Source organism: Xyrauchen texanus, chromosome 32 (genome assembly GCF_025860055.1).
Source record: "Xyrauchen texanus isolate HMW12.3.18 chromosome 32, RBS_HiC_50CHRs, whole genome shotgun sequence".
In the NCBI taxonomy this organism is placed as follows: domain Eukaryota; kingdom Metazoa; phylum Chordata; class Actinopteri; order Cypriniformes; family Catostomidae; genus Xyrauchen; species Xyrauchen texanus.
This window is the reverse complement of record NC_068307.1, coordinates 30,205,349-30,225,135: the sequence shown is the minus strand read 5'-3', so window position 1 is coordinate 30,225,135 and position 19,787 is coordinate 30,205,349. Positions and strand designations below refer to the sequence as shown.

Below are 19,787 nucleotides of genomic sequence, written 5' to 3'. Positions count from 1 at the left end.
GAATATACAAGTCTTTCACATAGGACCTAAATGGCAAGTCATGTATCAAATGAAAGCATTCTTTCATTGCATTCTTAGCATTGCCACAAGGGGCACTATAGTGGAAATTAGCGTTTCATTTATTTCAGTTCAACTACATGGTGCAGTAAAGAGCCGTTCAGACTGAACGCATTCTTGTGCAAAAAGCTGGCTAACTGAATAGTAAATCAATGGGTTTAATATCAAAGACATTTGAATGTAAGTCTTTCACCCCCTTGAGTACTGAGCTTTGTTACAAGCAGAGCAACGCATGAGCACGTCAACGAGATTGCACAAGTGCAATACGTTGTGCAAGCATTTGCGTTTTACCACACAACATCTGTGTAAAAAATTGCTAATGTCCAATCTATCTCTAGCTAACTCTTCTTCTTTTGTGCTTTCAGTGATAACATCATCGTCGCGGCGGGACTACACCATTAACATGCCTGATGGTAACACCCACACGCGAAGCTACTTGTGGACGCAGAACATCAAATTCCAGAGTTGCCCACACGAAGAGGTCATGCACTCTGTACCCTCCAGCCAACAGCTCAGCATCGACCAAATCTTCGTCATGTATGACTCCAACAACCAGCTGATCCGCTACGCCATGAGCAACAAAATCGGCTCCATTCACAGTGAGGAAACTCCTGTTGTCAAACTACAATTAAACAGCATTTTAAGGACACTTTCACACTAATTATCAATTGAAAATTCCCTAATGTCATCGTTTTTCAAAGTATGTGGTACTTCAAAAAGTTTTTTCTTGTTCTTCAAAACATAAGGGCGGGATAGATGCGGTTTTGATGGACACTTCTCAAGGCCAATGGAGATGCTTGTTAACTCTTTCTCCAGCGTTTTTAAAAAAAGTTGCCAGCCACCGCCAGGGTTTTTGACGATTTTCGCTAAACTTTAATGGCCCGCAGAATATTTTCTTCCATGAATATATGAAGATGCTACACTGCAAAAAATGATTTTCTTGACAAGTATTTTTGTCTTGTATTCCTGTCAAATTATCTAAACTTTCTTAAAACACGATTTATTTACTTGTCAAGCAAAATGGGATAAGATATTAAGTCTTGTTTTAAGATAAATCTAACTAAATTTAGTGAACTTTAGACTCAAAACAAGAAAAAAAATCTGCCAATGGGATAAGCAAAATAAACTTGTTTTCCTTTTAAATTAAGTTTATTTTGCTTACCACATTGGCAGATTTTTTTTCTTGTAAAAATTTGTAAAAATGTATACATTTTTTGCAGTGTATATATCACAATAAAGATCTGAGCCTCTGCTTTTAGGCAAAAAAACCGATTTTATTTTATCTTCATTTGTTCTTTTTTTATTGCCACTTGAACAGAGGTAGGTTTTGTCAAAAACAACATTTCAGACAAAAAGCTGATAAAAAGGCATGTTTATGTCTGATATTTTGAGCTTCTCAATACTCCACTTCTTCATGTTTGAGACGATCGCAGTCTGTTTCTTTGATCAAAGAGTTGCGTACTCTTTGAAAACATGCGCAGGGGTCTTCCTTACCGTATAACACCTAAAACACGGATACCCGGAAAATTCCGTGTTTGGCGGGGAAGCGTTTTTTCATAAAACACGGAAAATTCCGTGTTTGGCGGGGAAAGAGTTAAACAGAGAGTCTGATTAAACATCTTTTCATTGGTCATTTTGATGCACAAACAGTAGGAAGAAGTCATTCGGTGCATTCCATCTATGGTAGAAGGCCAAAATTGCCATAAGTGGAGATACGTGTTTTTCATCGGACAGCGACGATATGCTAGTGTACTTCTAAAAGTTGACTAAAGGAATTTTAAGTAGATGTATGCATTTAATATGTATAGACTTTCTTTTCTGTGAATAATGGACCAAAAATACTGATGATTCATCTTGCTTTCAGGGGCATAGACAACCAAAGCCACTCTAAAATTATAAAAGCCACAGCCTCCCAACTTGTTAAATAAACTGGTAAAACTTTACAATACGGGTGCATTAATATGCATTAATTCATGCTTAATTAATGCACAGTTAATACTGAGTTAATGTATGACTCATGATTAGCTAAGGCATTCATTAATGATTGCCACATCAGCAACTAATAAAGAGTCTGTTTGATTAATATATTTAGTCATATATGAATTGCTATTAATTAGGGCTGTCAATTGCTAAAAAAATTAATTGTATTAATTACATGGTGTCCCGATTAATTATCATGTCTATAAATATATAGTTTGAATGAATTCCTATATTGAAAGCACATGCAGATTTGGCTGGTGCTGCATTGAAATGTCTTGCGTGTTATTTCAGGTGGAATACCAGAACAAAATCCGTGTTTTACTGGCCGACACGGATGCGACACCAACGCCATGTGCCGTCCAGGTCAAGGAAAAGATTTCACTTGCGAATGTGCCACTGGGTTCACTGGTAATGGACGCGTTTGCAACGGTAATACAGAATTGATGCATTATTAATAAACATGTAAGCATATTGAGTAAAAATATCTGTTTCTCAAGAAGCTTTTGAAGACCCTTTGAGAGCTGTTGGATCAATCTTGTTGAAGAAATGATATTATAATTCAATTTTGGACATCAAAGTCTTGCTGGTTCATAAACTGGAGTTAGATCCAATCCAAACACACTGCGAAAGAGAGTTCAGTCCAGATGTCATTGTCTGTGTATACAGTGTTCAACAGTAGTTCTTGGGATGTGTGTTGACATTGGTTGAGGGTTAAGAGGTACTTGGGATTTAATGTAAAGGAAATATTGTTTTTACCTCCCAGACTTTCAGTGTGATTTTTTTTTTCTACAATTCATCCGATCTCTTGGCTGAGATCTGGGTTTTGTGAAATGTCAGACTGCCACAGATAACACTGAACATGTGCACAGATCGCTGCGTTCTGCAAATATTAAATGTTTAATCTCAAAGACCCTCGAAACTTAGAAAGGTCTTGAAATGGCAAAATTGTCTCTTTCATAATTTGTCAAGAACATGTCCTGGTCATATTTCACACCAAGATCACTAGAAAGAAAGAAGAAATGATGTTTAGCTTAAAGAAAATGAGGTATAGGTTATTTTAAGACCATTCATCAGTGCACGTTATTCTTAAATAAATAAATGTTGGTCTTTACAATTGTTTATTACAAATGTATAACCTTCTCCTCTTCTGAAGTGACTTTCCATATCGGCTGATGTTAGCTAGGTCATGGCGTATTGGTTAGCGTTAATCAATAGCCAAATAGTTAGCCCACTTTTCACAAATCAATCAATTCCTCATAGATAAAAGTCCCATCTAAAATTATTTTTTTTGGTTTCACCCGTTTAAGCTCTAATGGGTCTTCCAGCAGAAAACATATAGTCAAAATATAAATAACTTCAGTCTTGGCCAACAGAAAATAGGTATCGTTTGAAAGCTTAGAAGATCTACTTTACAACACATATTATTGCAATCAGTAAAAACATCAAACCAAAAGCCATGTGTTATGTGTTGTTGGAAAGCTCTTAAAGAGTAAAAAACAACCAGTCTATTTGTTTTAATCACAGACTAATATATAGTGAGTAATAGCTAAGTATATATCTTTGACTATTATGTTGCTGTTGCTTATATGACGTTTTTCACTTATAACTTAACAAAACTAAACTAAACAGAAATATCACGTACCATTATTTAGAGTCTGTGATTATCTTTCAAACGAGTCCACACACAAGATAATCAGATGTATAGATCATTAGATAATCCACATGAAGCACAATGTTACATATGACCACCAGGAGATGGCGCCAAATACACGACACAGACTCAATGATGACTCGAATGACACAGAATGAAACTCATTCTGTGAAATCTCATGAGTAAAATCATGTCTGCATGCTATGCAAACCTTTAGTCATTGTTGTGTTTGCATGTGTAATTAGTTCTTATGTACAATTATTATCTTTTATTTGTTTGGAGAGGCTTTTGTACACTAAGATAAATTATTTTTGCAATGCTAAAACTTTTGGTTGTTTTATCAAATAAGAAAAATAAGAAAAAAGTAAATTTTGGCCAAAATAAAATTTCAGCAGTTTCTTAGGGTATCTTAGAGTCTCAGAATGTCTCATAATCTATATTAGGAACACATTTTAAATGTTGTCTTTACAATGATAACACTTCAATCTCCTTGTTTTTTTAGTTTTTTTTTTAATTATAAGTCTATTTTTTATATTTAATTTGGACATGCCACAACCAGGAAATCTTTAAAAACACCTTCGGAGCTTAAAGGGTTAATATCTGACCATTGACATACTGGGCAGATTAATGTCAGTTTGGAGGCTAGCCTGGACATCTAATTCGCTGTGGGTTCCCTCAGGTATTTCGAATGGGGTTTTTGATTAGCGGTTTTCGATTTTGAGTCAAGTAAGGTCTGCGGTAAACATGAAAACTGCAAACACTGTGTTTCTGTGGCGCTATGAAAATTCCTGTTTTTGTTTTGAGAGACCCATTAGACCCGCCCCAACAACATTACTCTGCCATTGGTGTGGGTTGGGGGCGGGACTATCTGACTGTTTGAACAATAGAAAGTGAGGAGCGTTTTCAGAAAGCTGTTTTGAATCCATTGTTTATCTTTGCAATTCCGTTCATTGGTGCAAAAATTACAAACTTAAGCTTTAAACTGCTCACAAATTGCCACACAGCAACTACAACTACCAAAGGGATGTAAGTTAACATTTAAGCACTTGTTTGCAATGTGCATTTGTAAAGGACGGGTTAGGTTAGGTTTCAAAAGTCCATTTTAAGTTATGACTGTGTAATTTATGTTGTCTCATATTTTAGTTATAAATCAAAAAAATGCAATTCTGAAAACACATTGGAAATTCTCGAGGGAGCCCATGACGTATAGATCTATACCTCAAATAATGTGATGTACAATTGAGAATATTGCATTCTAACATTGTCTCGTTTTCAGATGTGGATGAGTGCTCGGAAACGCCTCTTATCTGCGGTCCGTACGCCACGTGTAACAACCAACCTGGAACTTTCCGATGTGAATGTTTGGATGGTTTTGAGTTTGCCAGTGATGGACGGACATGTGTTGGTGAGAGCACAGTTGTTTGTTTGTGTGTGTGTGTGTGTGTGTGTGTGTGTGTGGTTTCATCTATCTGGTTGAATTATGTGTTTTTGAGAAAAACACTCACAAGACTAAACCACCAACCCACTTCTAAACACTTTTTGCATTTGAAACTGTTCTGTAGAAATGGATCGTCCCATAGATCACTGCCAGAGGGGAACACATGACTGTGACATTCCAGAACGCGCCAGATGCAGCTACACGGGGGGTTCCTCGTATGTCTGCTCGTGTCTGCCGGGGTTCGCGGGAGATGGCCGCACCTGCCAGGGTAACTGTCTCAATCGCTATTATTTTCACAAGATCATATATGTGAGTGTAAAAGAAAAAACAGGAATATATTTTAGTGGGGGGAGTCATTTATTTTTCAATAAAAGGCAACGCTATAAGGTCTGTTGCCAACTCTAGTGGAGGTGCCTATCTAGGCAACATTTTTAGGGTGCATCACATTCACAGAAGTGATATGCCAGAATGCATCAAAACTAGCTCAGCAAAAACAATAAAGAGAAATGTTCATTATAAATAACGTTTTTTATTTATTTTTATTTATCCAAATAATTGATTGGTTAGCGTTATTGATCATTATGTTTGTGTTGCTTATATGCTGTGTTTTCACTTATAACTTCACAAAAATAAACTGAAATCTCACATATGATTATTTAGAGTCTGTGATTGTCTTTCAAACGAGTCCACACACAAGATAATCAGATGTATAGATCATTAGATAATCCACATGAAGCACAATGTTACATATGACCACCAGGAGATGGCGCCAAATACACGACACAGACTCAATGATGACTCAAATGACACAGAATGAAACTCATTCTGTGAAATCTCATGAGTAAAATCATGTCTGCATGCTATGCAAACCTTTAGTCATTGTTGTGTTTGCATGTGTAATTAGTTCTTATGTACAATTATTATCTTTTATTTGTTTGGAGATGTTTTTGGACACTATGATAAATTATTTTTGCAATGGTAAACATTTTGATTGCTTTGGCATACCAACAAAATAATTTATCAAATAAGAAAAAAGTTAATTTTTGGCAATTACTTTTCAGTAGTTTCTTAGTCTTAGTTTCAGAACTTAGTTTCGGAGTCTCAGAATGTCTCAGAATCTATATTATTAACACATTTGAAAAGTTTTCTTTAAATTGATACTAAACACATTTTATACCACAATATATAACACAAAAACCTTTTTTTTGTTTTTGTAATTGCAAAATGCAAAGCATCAATAATAATATTGAATACAAATTTGACAAATTTGTATGTGCCAAGTATATTTTGTTTTTTAGAGCTTAGCAACATGCTAATGTCACACAAGCTTTTCAGAAGTGGGGAAGCACAGACTATTGTTTTTGGCATCTGCAATGTTGCTTTTGTCCCAAAAGCTGCTCAAACTACAGCTCAAACAGTGACATTTCTTAAAGACTAAGCTTGCAACATAATAGGCAAAATATCCAATTACGTTGGATGACTGTGCGTGCATCTCTGAGCCAGCAGTGCTTTTATATTTCAAACTCTGTCAATCATGCACATCACCATTTCAATTACTGGCCATTTGTTGGGAAGTCCCGGTCATTTCAGCGCAGTATGAGCCGTGCAACTCTGACTTCTATGGACATATTTATGTAGAATTTTGTTTGCATTACTTAAACAAATAACACTATAGTGATGTGATATTTTATACTTTTATTAAGTCATTCACTACATAGGGTGCAAGGGAGCATCCTATAGCTCTCTATGCATTAAGTGCATGTAACGTCTCAAAAACATCATAATCGACACTCCTGCAAACATCATAAACTATTTGATGGAAAAATATCTGACTTTCTATCGCTTGATATTATTTAAATCTTAGTCCTGCTGTCCACACATGAGGACATACATTTTTAGGAAAACAGTAATACTCTGTTTTACTGAGTAATATAGAGTCTGCGTTCTGCTCTCACCCAACATCAGGGCCCCTAAAGGGAGGAAATGCATTGACCCCGACAGGAAATGCTTGAATATGTGCCACAGCTGTGCACGTCGTTTATCACGTTCCTCTTCACCAGTTAGTAATAACTGAGTTCGGACAGATTGCAGCTCACGCCCTGAATGGGTTCCTCAGCCTTAGAAAATCATGCTGAGATTGCTCGGTCAGTGTATGTTGCATAAGGGCTGCACATGTATGTTTGAATGCTCATGAGAACTCAATGCAAGTCAGAGGCACCACAGATAGACATGCTTTAATAACCTCATGCAACAGATGAGCATTCCTACTTATAGAGTGTCGATTCTGATAAGACTAACAAATGATTGTCTAAGATAGAGTTTTCTGTGTGACATACAGATATTGATGAATGTCAACCCGGTCGTTGCCATAGTGATGCCATCTGCTACAACACCCAGGGTTCTTTCTCCTGTCAGTGCCGACCAGGTTTCCATGGCGATGGCTTCAGCTGCACACCAGGTTCCGGTAGGTGTTAGTATGTGTACTATAAGACTAATGTAGTGAACTGTGATTTCTGAAAGCGTTTATTCATTTGTAAGGAAATGTGCCTGTAAGATAATAGCTCTCATTTTGTTATCTGTGAGTTTGTTCCTTCCTCCACAGATTTTTGTTTCCCTCAGGGATGAGGGGGGATGGTCAGGGAATTTACATTATCATATGGTTCTCATATACAATGCCGTTGAGTCCCGGCACGCCTGCTCCAATCAGTGGGCAAGAATTCATCTGGAATCTGTGTCTTTGTTCTGCATGTGTATACATACTGTACAGAGTTTTGTTGAAATGGTAGTGGTTGCTCATTGCATTGTCATTTCACCAGTTACAGTATGTACCATTCACCAGCTGTCTATTGTTAAAAACATTAGAGATAATCCGGTGAACAAAAAATGTGTTTTAACCTAAAGGATAAATTGAGAATTTATAATTGCATAAAGAAAAAGCATATTTTAGTTAAGATTTTTTATAATAATTTCACATTACCCCTCTTATTACTGTAATACTATAACTTTAATTCAAATTTTCATTTATGATAAAAATGGATGTAATGGGGTGGATGAAATCATATTTTGCGTAAAGGAAATGAAGCCTATTTTAATTGTTTGACATACGTATGCACATACTGAAATATGTTCAGTTTAGTTTACAATTTATTAAACATTCGGTTTGCCATAGAATGACAATTTGTCTTTGACACCGGCATAAAATGTATATACAGTAGACAGATATATACAATTAATAGCCATTAAATGTAAACAGACATAAGTAAACATTAAACATTGGCAGACATTTATAAAAGCTAAAAAAAAAATGTAGAATGGCATAATAACCCCAAAAAATAGCTCTATAGTTTAGGTTATAATTTAACCAAAATCTCAATCCATTGAATTTTGGCAGTCCTGTTAGACTTCTCTGTGCTGTTCTGTTTATTACAGCTCAACTCTACTGTGTTATAACACAGGTTTTGTCCCCAGGGCAAATATTTCACAGCACGTATGTGAGTCTGTCTCTGTCTGTCCGGGTTTGTTGAGAGGCCTGTAGTGTTTGCTAATTTGAGGGCAGGTGTCTTGTCTCTGACGCCTTGATAATTACAGCCCCTGTCCCACCATGAACATCAGCCCAAATGTTTCATGCTTACTGTAAAACCCTCTTCTGTTCAGCCTTGATTTTTAAGTCTGTAGCATCATTGTTTAGCCCTGTATTATCACTGTTCAGCTCTGTATTGTTGCTTATTAGCCCAGTAACATCCCTGTTCAGCTCAGTAATGTCGCTGTTCAGACCAGTAACGTCCCTGTTCAGCCCAGTAACATCCCTGTTCAGCCCAGTAACGTCCCTGTTCAGCCCAGTAACGTCCCTGTTCAGCCCAGTAACATCCCTGTTCAGACAAGTAATGTCGCAGTTCAGCCCAGTAATGTATCTGTTCAGACCAGTAATGTCCCTGTTCAGCCCAGTAACATCCCTGTTCAGACAAGTAACGTCCCTGTTCAGCCCAGTAACATCCCTGTTCAGACCAGTAATGTCCCTGTTCAGACCAATAACCTCGCTGTTCAGACCAGTAACGTCCTTGTTCAGACAAGTAACGTCGCTGTTCAGACCAGTAATGTATCTGTTCAGACAAGTAACGTCGCTGTTCAGACCAATAACCTCGCTGTTCAGACCAATAACCTCGCTGTTCAGACCAGTAACGTCCTTGTTCAGACAAGTAACGTCGCTGTTCAGACCAGTAACGTCCCCGTTCAGACCAGTAACATCGCCGTTCAGCCCATTATCATCGCCGTTCAGCCCAGTAACATCCCTGTTCAGACCAGTAACCTCGCTGTTCAGACTAGTAACGTCCTTGTTCAGACAAGTAACATCGCTGTTCAGACCAGTAACATCACCGTTCAGCCCTGTAACGTCACTGTTCAGCCCTGTAACGTCACCGTTCAGCCCTGTAACGTCACCGTTCAGCCCTGTAACGTCACCGTTCGGTCCTGTAACGTCACCGTTCGGTGCTGTAACGTCACCGTTCGGCCCTGTAACGTCCCTGTTTAGCCCAGTAACGTCCCTGTTCAGACCAGTAACGTCGCAGTTCAGCCCATTAACGTCGCCGTTCAGCCCAGTAACATCCCTGTTCAGCCCTGTAACGTCACCGTTCAGTGCTGTAATGTCACTTTTCAGCCTTGTAACATCACTGTTCGGTCCTGTATTGTCACTGTTTAACACTGTATTGTCAATCTTCAGCCCTATATTGTAGCTGTTCAGCCCTGCGACGTCGCTGTCCAGCTCTGTATTGCCGCTGTTTAACACTGTATTGTCACTCTTCAGCCCTGTATTGTTGCTGTTCAACCCTATAATATTGCCCTCCAGCCTTGTTATGTCATTGTTTACAACTGTATTTTCATTGTTTAGTCCTGTACTATGACTGTTTAGCTCTTTAAAGTCACTGTTCATCTCTGTAGAAGAGACAGTGTGTGTTGTTTGTGCTTGGATAGATTGTATTCAGTACATGAGTATGTTGTAATTATTTGTGGTGGGCCGCAGTGTGTCGGGGACAAAGGTCGGTCACAGATTCTGTATACTAGATGTCACCACAATCCCAGCCCATCCCAAGTTTAGAATTTTTGCATTCTTCAAAAACAGCCTCTTTGCAAAACTTCACTTTAGCAGTTTCTTTAAAATTTGTATAGGGTTTGTAAGAGTTTGCATGTTCACTGATTGTATATTTTTACATATGTCAGATCGTGAGAAGACGGCATGTGAGCATCAAAGAGATTCAGCACTGGCCACGTCCTCTTCCTCTGGTGGATACTTTTTCTTCCGTCCACGTCCAGCCGTTGGGCAGTACGTCCCCAACTGTGATAGCTACGGTGCTTACGAACCCACACAGTGTCATGCCAGTGTTGGCCAGTGTTGGTGTGTGGACGGATCTGGACAGGAAATTCCAGGTTCCAGAACCGGACCTGGCAACAGACCCATGTGTAAGCACACAAACAGACTTGTGTCATAACTGACCAGAATCTGACATCAGCACCTTTAATGACAATGAGCCCCTTCCTCTTTCCATAGGTATTGACTACAACGTGGCTCCGCCCATCATTGGCCCCACCCCAAAGCCTGACATCAGCCCATTGGCTCCAGGAGCTAACATCTTATTCGCACAGAGCGGAAAGATCGAGCACATCCCATTCGACAGCAACCGAATGAATAAAGATGAAGCAAAGACCATGCTGCATGTACCAGTGAGTTGACCTTTCACCCAGGGCATTTTATGAAGATGTTTATCATCTCAAACTTGTGTAGATGTCATATATGATTTTGTTACAATACTCTATATGAATACTCGATGAACTACACCTGTGGTTACTTTTCTAGGAGTGTGACTAAAGCTAACTTAATGAAATCAGCACAGAGATGGTAAAGCCTCATTTTACTGCCTTTGTCAACCACACCATCAGATACAATCTTCAGTCATGTCACGGTGGGACACATTCCAGGAAAACTAGAAAACAAGAGAATGTTTTTTTCTTTTGTTTTATGAATGCTGGTCACACTGAGGTGGCTTTGATTTGACACTCAGTGTGGGTTCTTCAGAACCTTTGGAGACAATTACACAATACTCCATCCACATATTCTGAGTTACTGCAGTTTGTCTGGTCTCTTCAAACTGACCATTCAGTCAATCAACTACATCAACTACTTGATGTAGTAGTTGTCCCATGATGCTTTACGGGCGATGTGGGTGGAACTTCCAGTTACCCATAAACAATCATTATGTTATGTACTAACGCAGCATTAAAAATGACAGAAACTTGAGAACAAATGATCACAGAATTATAGTGAGGCGATATTGTTCGTCCTCGGCAATCTGTTAATGATTATGGGTTTCAGGATAATGGCCAAATATCGCAAATAGAAGCTGTAACACAGTTAAAGGATGGACAAGGAGGAGGCAGGAACCGGCTTGTCAACATAAATCATAATTTTAATGAAAACTTAAACCAAAAGCATAAACAAACACACACATGATGGACATGCCTGTAATTCTCTCTCTCTCGAACCATCGTCACGGCCGCCTTTATCCCTCACGCACCTCATCAGGCCGATTGGGGACCGGGCGCGCGATATTCCGACCCGGCCCCGCCCCCCTCCGCTCCACACTCCTCCTGCCGTTATCTCAGGCCGGGGTGCCATCGGCATGACATACACTCCCCCCCCATCTCCGCCTTCCTCGCCCTGGGAGGAAATAGGATGGGAAGACAACAACAACAAAAAAAATAGGCGAGGGAAAAAGCCAACACGGTGCGAAAGAGAGAGAGAGGAGAGAGAGAAAAAGCTCACTCACTGGTTCTCTGATGTACTGTTGCGTGGTCCTCCAACACTCCTCCACACTCAGGCGGACAACAGCCGCTCCAACCCCGGGCGAACCGGAGTCAAACCTTCGACCTCCAGTGGGCAGAACGCCCCTCTGCTTTTCTGGCAGCAAATGAGGACACTCCTCCGCCCCTGGCAGCGGCCCTACCGCTCCAGGTGGTCTGAGAGTTTCTTCCCTCCTCTCCCTGCGGACGGCGGTCTCCCTTGACCCCTCCGCGTCTCTGGGGATGGCAGGGCACTCCTCCTCCCCCGGCAGCGGCTCCCTCGCTCCAGGCGGTCGGGGTATCCAGTCCCCACTTGCCCCGCGGACGGCGGCCGTTCCACGCATCCGGGCGGTCGGGCTACTCCGTCACCCGGCAGATAGCAGCAGCGCCTGGGTGGACGGCAGTGTAGAGGACACTGCAACGGGCATCCCTCCTCCTTCCCGGGCTTTCCGCACCAATGTAACACTGTTAAAGGATGGGTAAGGAGGAGGCGAGAACCGGCTTGTCAACATAAATCATAATTTAATGCAAACTTAAACCAAAAGCATAAACAAACACACACATGACCGACATGCCCGTAATTCTCTCTCTCTCGAACCATCGTCACCGGCCGCCTTTATCCCTCGCGTGCCTCATCAGGCCGATTGGGGACCGGGCACGCAATATTCCGACCCGGCCCCGCCCCCCTCCGCTCCACAGAAGCATTTTAGTTATTTTGTCAAGTCTTTTTCGAACCTGAGCATACTAACATGATAAGCGATGTAGCCTATTAGCGCCTTCACAGCTGTAAAGTTGGACATGTTTTGAGAACTGTAGATAATCATGTTTATTTTAAAGCATATATTGAGTCTAGTCAGAACCTGAAGAGTTGTTTGTACTGAGATTATGTTCTCAATGCAGATACAGGGGAGGTCATGACAGCAGGTGCATTACAGGACTCGGGAGATGATACTGTCATTCTCAGTTTTTCAGATAAAATACAATTATTTTGCAGGAGATGAATGTGTAGTAAGATCAATCTAGCTTTATGATTGTTAGTTTACATACTTAATCTCTATCTAAATCTATAATATTCCTGAAGTCTTTTAGTGTTGACTGAACAACTGATCCTGTTGATAGATTGAATTTATTGTTCTTGTGTAGGAAATAACGATGTCTTACCAGACATATAAACTGTACCGTACAAACTCGCTGAGAATATTGTGGATTCCACATGGGCTTTACAAATCATGTAATTTCAACACGTTTCAATGCAAAATAGGCCTGAAAAGTGAATGTGTTGAAACACAAGGTATTCTGGTATTTAAGCTCAAAGGCTGGACTTGCATTCCATATTAAACATGTTATTTTTCCCATATGTCTTTATGAATACTCCCCATATGTTGGCTCTGTCTTGACTTTCAGCTGTAGCATTTGCTTTCATGTGTCTCTGCAGGGTAAAGTCGTGATCGCTGTGGCGTACGACTGCGTTGAGAAGATGGTTTACTGGTCTGATATCACACAACCGGCCATTAGCAGAGCAAACATGCAGGGCGGCCAGACTACTGATATCATCAAAACAGGTTTGTGATTAGCGCATTATCCTGTATGATGTAAAAGAAGCTATACGATTCTTAAGCAACTGTATTTTAACACATAATCTTATGATTAAATACCTGTCACATTTAAGACATTGGACTTGATTGGATGTTTATATGACATCTAGACGATGTGTACATAGGACTCAAAAATGCATTCGGTGTGAACGGCCTCTAATTTGATTAATTCTCTTTCCATGGACAGATCTGGGCAGTCCTGAAGGAATCGCGATTGATCACATGTCACGGAACATGTACTGGACTGATTCTATACTGGACCGAATTGAAGTTTCAAGATTAGACGGGCGCTTTCGACACGTCCTCTTCGACAATGACCTCATCAATCCACGACCAATCATTGCTGACCCCAGCTATGGGTACATGCTCTGCCGTTAACACTGTGACATCAGAGGGGTGTTTGCTGTGGAAAATGTCAAATGTCGAAACGAGTAAATGTTGAATCTCTCTTTCCTGTAACTCAGACATCTATACTGGGCCGACTGGAACCGAGACGGACCCAAGATTGAGCGCTCCAACATGGACGGTACTGACAGAACAGTGCTGGTGAAAGATGACCTGGGGCTGCCCAATGGATTGACCTTTGACCCCCACACCAGACAGCTCTGCTGGGCGGATGCAGGTCAGAGTTAATTAATCGTTGACATGATTACGGTTCGTTTTGAATATTGATTTCAAAGTTATGCTGTAAATACATGTTGCTACTCAGAAGTCAATTTACTACCTGGTGGTTGACCAATGTGAGTTTTTCAACAACTAATATTTATCTTGATTACAGAGCCAATAAATCGTTAGTATTGGGGCTGTTGGTTTTAACGCATTAATTGAGTGCAATTAATTACATGCAAAATAACGTGTTAAAAAGTGAGATGCTCCGAAAGCATTCATCTGACGCATGAGTATATAGACCAACAATTATAAAACAAAATAGAGCAGCTGGACTTAGGCCAATAACGGGGTTATGTTCAATGATATGGAAATAAAACAATATTATGACTTTGAAGCATCTTTTTGTATTTTCTAAATACTTTACTTTTCTGCTGCCGCAATATATTAATCTAATGTTATGCATTTTAAATATCTCAATTATAAAATGTATTATACAGTATATTATATATATATAATTATTATAAATATTATATACTATATTATCTTTATTTGGGGGCCTTTCTTAGTATATATATTCATATGCGATTAATTTGATTATTTAACCCTTTAATGCTCATATGGATCCACTATCATTTTTTTATTTTTGGTCAAAATTTGGTCACACACAAGATAATCAGATGTATAGATCATTAGATAATCCACATGAAGCACAATGTTACATATGACCACCAGGAGATGGCGCCAAATACATGTCACAGACTCAATGATGACTCAAATGACACAGAATGAAACTCATTCTGTGAAATCTCATGAGTAAAATCATGTCTGTATGCTATGCAAACCTTTAGTCATTGTTGTGTTTGCATGTGTAATTAGTTCTTATGCACAATTATTATCTTTTATTTGTTTGGAGAGGCTTTTGTACACTATGATAAATTATATTTTTTTATTGCTTTGTCGTATCATCATAAACAATTTTCTCAGAAACATGAACAAACGCTTGGGAGCGGTTTTCTGGAGCCACCTTATTTACACCCAGAGATATATACACTCACCTAAAGGATTATTAGGAACACATACTAATACTGTGTTTGACCCCCTTTCGCCTTCAGAACTGCCTTAATTCTACGTGGCATTGATTCAACAAGGTGCTGAAAGCATTCTTTAGAAATGTTGGCCCATATTGATAGGATAGCATCTTGCAGTTGATGGAGATTTGTGGGATGCACATCCAGGGCACGAAGCTCCCGTTCCACCACATCCCAAAGATGCTCTATTGGGTTGAGATCTGGTGACTGTGGGGGCCATTTTAGTACAGTGAACTCATTGTCATGTTCAAGAAACCGATTTGAAATGATTCGAGCTTTGTGACATGGTGCATTATCCTGCTGGAAGTAGCCATCAGAGGATGGGTACATGGTGGCCATAAAGGGATGGACATGGTCAGAAACAATGCTCAGGTAGGCCGTGGCATTTAAACGATGCCCAATTGGCACTAAGGGGCCTAAAGTGTGCCAAGAAAACATCCCCCACACCATTACACCACCACCACCAGCCTGCACAGTGGTAACAAGGCATGATGGATCCATGTTCTCATTCTGTTTACGCCAAATTCTGACTCTACCATCTGAATGTCTCAACAGAAATCGAGACTCATCAGACCAGGCAACATTTTTCCAGTCTTCAACTGTCCAATTTTGGTGAGCTCTTGCAAATTGTAGCCTCTTTTTCCTATTTGTAGTGGAGATGAGTGGTACCGGTGGGGTCTTCTGCTGTTGTAGCCCATCCGCCTCAAGGTTGTGCGTGTTGTGGCTTCACAAATGCTTTGCTGCATACCTCGGTTGTAACGAGTGGTTATTTCAGGCAAAGTTGCTCTTCTATCAGCTTGAATCAGTCGGCCCATTCTCCTCTGACCTCTAGCATCAACAAGGCATTTTCAGCCCACAGGACTGCCGCATACTGGATGCTTTTCCTTTTCACACCATTCTTTGTAAACCCTAGAAATGGTTGTGCGTGAAAATCCCAGTAACTGAGCAGATTGTGAAATACTCAGACCGGCCCGTCTGGCACCAACAACCATGCCATGCTCAAAATTGCTTAAATCACCTTTCTTTCCCATTCTGACATTCAGTTTGGAGTTCAGGAGATTGTCTTGACCAGGACCACACCCCTAAATGCATTGAAGCAACTGCCATGTGATTGGTTGATTAGATAATTGCATTAATGAGAAATTGAACAGGTGTTCCTAATAATCCTTTAGGTGAGTGTAATGTCACATAAGAAAAATATGAAAAAATTAAAACATTTTGTGTGATTTTCCAGCAGTTTCTTACGCCAAGAGTCTCAGAATGTCTCATAATCTATATCATTACAAAATGTGAAAAGTTTTCTTTACAATGATACTAAACACTTTACACTTGTTGAGTTATAAGCCTTTAATTTTGGGTATGCCACTGAAATCTGAAATCTTTAACACCACCTCCAGAGCTTAAAGGGTTAATTGGCACATTGTGTTATTAATTCTATAAAAAATGTGAATTGATTGACAGCCCTAGTTATATACAATTTAATGACCGCAAATGAAACACTGACAACATTTCTGAACACGTGTTTCACTCAGTATTTACTGAAAATTCACTGAACCTCCTGAGATCCCACGTTCACATGCGCAGAGATTACATTTTGGCTTCGCTAGATAATTACATTTCATTTAAACCAACTGATCTCAGTTCAGGAGACTCTAGGCTTAACTTGTGACGCTCCGAGTCATGTGGCAAAACAACATGGCGTCGACCTCTGCTAAGTTTGTCTTTACCAGAAATGGCAGTAAAACTACATCTGGTAAGAAACCTCATTAAGTTTTTACATTAAATTACAGGCTCATTTTCCTTAAGTTATCCTACATTTACTGTGCATTATAGAGGCTTTAACATGGAGTTAGCATGAAAATAATGTGCATTTCAAACTGTTCTGAGACCAGTGCAGACAGACAGCACACTGGACGTTAAGTTACTCACTGCATAGGGAGCAAGGGAGCATCCTATAGCTCTCCTATAGCTGTTCTGAGACCAGTGCAGACAGACAGCACACTGGAGGTTAAGTCATGCACTAAATAGGGAGCAAGGGAGCATCCTATAGCTCTCTATAACTGTTCTGAGACCAGTGCAGACAGACAGCACACTGGAGGTTAAGTCATGCACTTTATAGGGAGCAAGGGAGCATCCTATAGCTCACTATAACTGTTCTGAGACCAGTGCAGACAGACAGCACACTGGAGGTTAAGTCATGCACTAAATAGGGAGCAAGGGAGCATCCTATAGCTCTCCTATAACTGTTCTGAGACCAGTGCAGACAGACAGCACACTGGAGGTTAAGTCATGCACTAAATAGGGAGCAAGGGAGCATCCTATAGCTCTCCTATAACTGTTCTGAGACACGTGCAGACAGACAGCACACTGGAGGTTAAGTCATGCACTAAATAGGGAGCAAGGGAGCATCCTATAGCTCTCCTATAGCTGTTCTGAGACAAGTGCAGACAGACAGCACACTGGACGTTAAGTCACTCACTACATAGGGAGCAAGGGAGCATCCTATAGCTCTCTTATAGCTGTGCTGAGACAAGTGCAGACAGACAGCACACTGGAGGTTAAGTCATGCACTAAATAGGGAGCAAGGGAGCATCCTATAGCTCTCCTATAACTGTTCTGAGACCAGTGCAGACAGACAGCACACTGGAGGTTAAGTCACTCACTACATACGGAGCAAGGGAGCATCCTATAGCTCTCCTATAGCTGTTCTGAGACCAGTGCAGACAGACAGCACACTGGAGGTTAAGTCACTCACTACATACGGAGCAAGGGAGCATCCTATAGCTCTCTATAACTGTTCTGAGACCAGTGCAGACAGACAGCACACTGGAGGTTAAGTCATGCACTAAATAGGGAGCAAGGGAGCATCCTATAGCTCTCCTATAGCTGTTCTGAGACCAATGCAGACAGACAGCACACTGGAGGTTATGTCACTCACTACATAGGGAGCAAGGAGCATCCTATAGCTCTCCTATAGCTGTTCTGAGACCAGTGCAGACAGACAGCACACTGGACGTTAAGTCACTCACTACATAGGGAGCAAGGAGCATCCTATAGCTCTCCTATAGCTGTTCTGAGACCAGTGCAGACAGACAGCACACTGGTGGTTAAGTCATGCACTAAATAGGGAGCAAGGGAGCATCCTATAGCTCTACTATAACTGTTCTGAGACCAGTGCAGACAGACAGCACACTGGAGGTTAAGTCATGTACTAAATAGGGAGCAAGGGAGCATCCTATAGCTCTCCTATAACTGTTCTGAGACCAGTGCAGACAGACAGCACACTGGAGGTTAAGTCATGCACTAAATAGGGAGCAAGGGAGCATCCTATAGCTCTCCTATAGCTGTTCTGAGACAAGTGCAGACAGACAGCACACTGGACGTTAAGTCACTCACTACATAGGGAGCAAGGGAGCATCCTATAGCTCTCTTATAGCTGTGCTGAGACCAGTGCAGACAGACAGCACACTGGAGGTTAAGTCATGTACTAAATAGGGAGCAAGGGAGCATCCTATAGCTCTCCTATAACTGTTCTGAGACCAGTGCAGACAGACAGCACACTGGAGGTTAAGTCACTCACTACATAGGGAGCAAGGAGCATCCTATAGCTCTCCTATAGCTGTTCTGAGACCAGTGCAGACAGACAGCACACTGGACGTTAAGTCACTCACTACATAGGGAGCAAGGAGCATCCTATAGCTCTCCTATAGCTGTTCTGAGACCAGTGCAGACAGACAGCACACTGGAGGTTAAGTCATTCACTAAACAGGGAGCAAGGGAGCATCCTATAGCTCTCTATAACTGTTCTGAGACCAGTGCAGACAGACAGCACACTGGAGGTTAAGTCATTCACTAAATAGGGAGCAAGGGAGCAAGGGAGCATCCTATAGCTCTACTATAACTTTTCTGAGACCAGTGCAGACAGACAGCACACTGGATGTTAAGTTACTCACTACATAGGGAGCAAGGAGCATCCTATAGCTCTCCTATAGCTGTTCTGAGACCAGTGCAGACAGACAGCACACTGGAGGTTAAGTCATTCACTAAATAGGGAGCAAGGGAGCATCCTATAGCTCTACTATAACTGTTCTGAGACCAGTGCAGACAGACAGCACACTGGAGGTTAAGTCATGCACTAAATAGGGAGCAAGGGAGCATCCTATAGCTCGCTATAACTGTTCTGAGACCAGTGCAGACAGACAGCACACTGGAGGTTAAGTCATGCACTAAATAGGGAGCAAGGGAGCATCCTATAGCTCGCTATAACTGTTCTGAGACCAGTGCAGACAGACAGCACACTGGAGGTTAAGTCATGCACTAAATAGGGAGCAAGGGAGCATCCTATAGCTCTCCTATATCTGTTCTGAGACCAGTGCAGACAGACAGCACACTGGAGATTAAGTCATTCACTAAATAGGGAGCAAGGGAGCATCCTATAGCTCTCCTATAACTGTTCTGAGACCAGTGCAGACAGACAGCACACTGGAGGTTAAGTCATTCACTAAATAGGGAGCAAAGGAGCATCCTATATTTCTCTA

The 19,787-nt window shown here is 40.8% G+C and overlaps 1 protein-coding gene across 1 annotated transcript in view; it reads left to right on the top strand.

Annotated features, from left to right (window-relative positions):
* The window catches only part of LOC127626164 (nidogen-1-like), a 36,518-nt gene that overhangs the window by 14,871 nt on the left and 1,860 nt on the right, over nt 1–19,787 (top strand). Inside the window, exons 8-17 of the mRNA XM_052101753.1 lie at nt 423–656; nt 2,329–2,466; nt 4,965–5,093; nt 5,251–5,394; nt 7,465–7,590; nt 10,341–10,580; nt 10,669–10,841; nt 13,393–13,519; nt 13,740–13,911; nt 14,017–14,174. Coding sequence (XP_051957713.1) covers nt 423–656; nt 2,329–2,466; nt 4,965–5,093; nt 5,251–5,394; nt 7,465–7,590; nt 10,341–10,580; nt 10,669–10,841; nt 13,393–13,519; nt 13,740–13,911; nt 14,017–14,174 — 1,641 coding nt within the window. The remainder of the gene's footprint in view (nt 1–422; nt 657–2,328; nt 2,467–4,964; nt 5,094–5,250; nt 5,395–7,464; nt 7,591–10,340; nt 10,581–10,668; nt 10,842–13,392; nt 13,520–13,739; nt 13,912–14,016; nt 14,175–19,787) is intronic.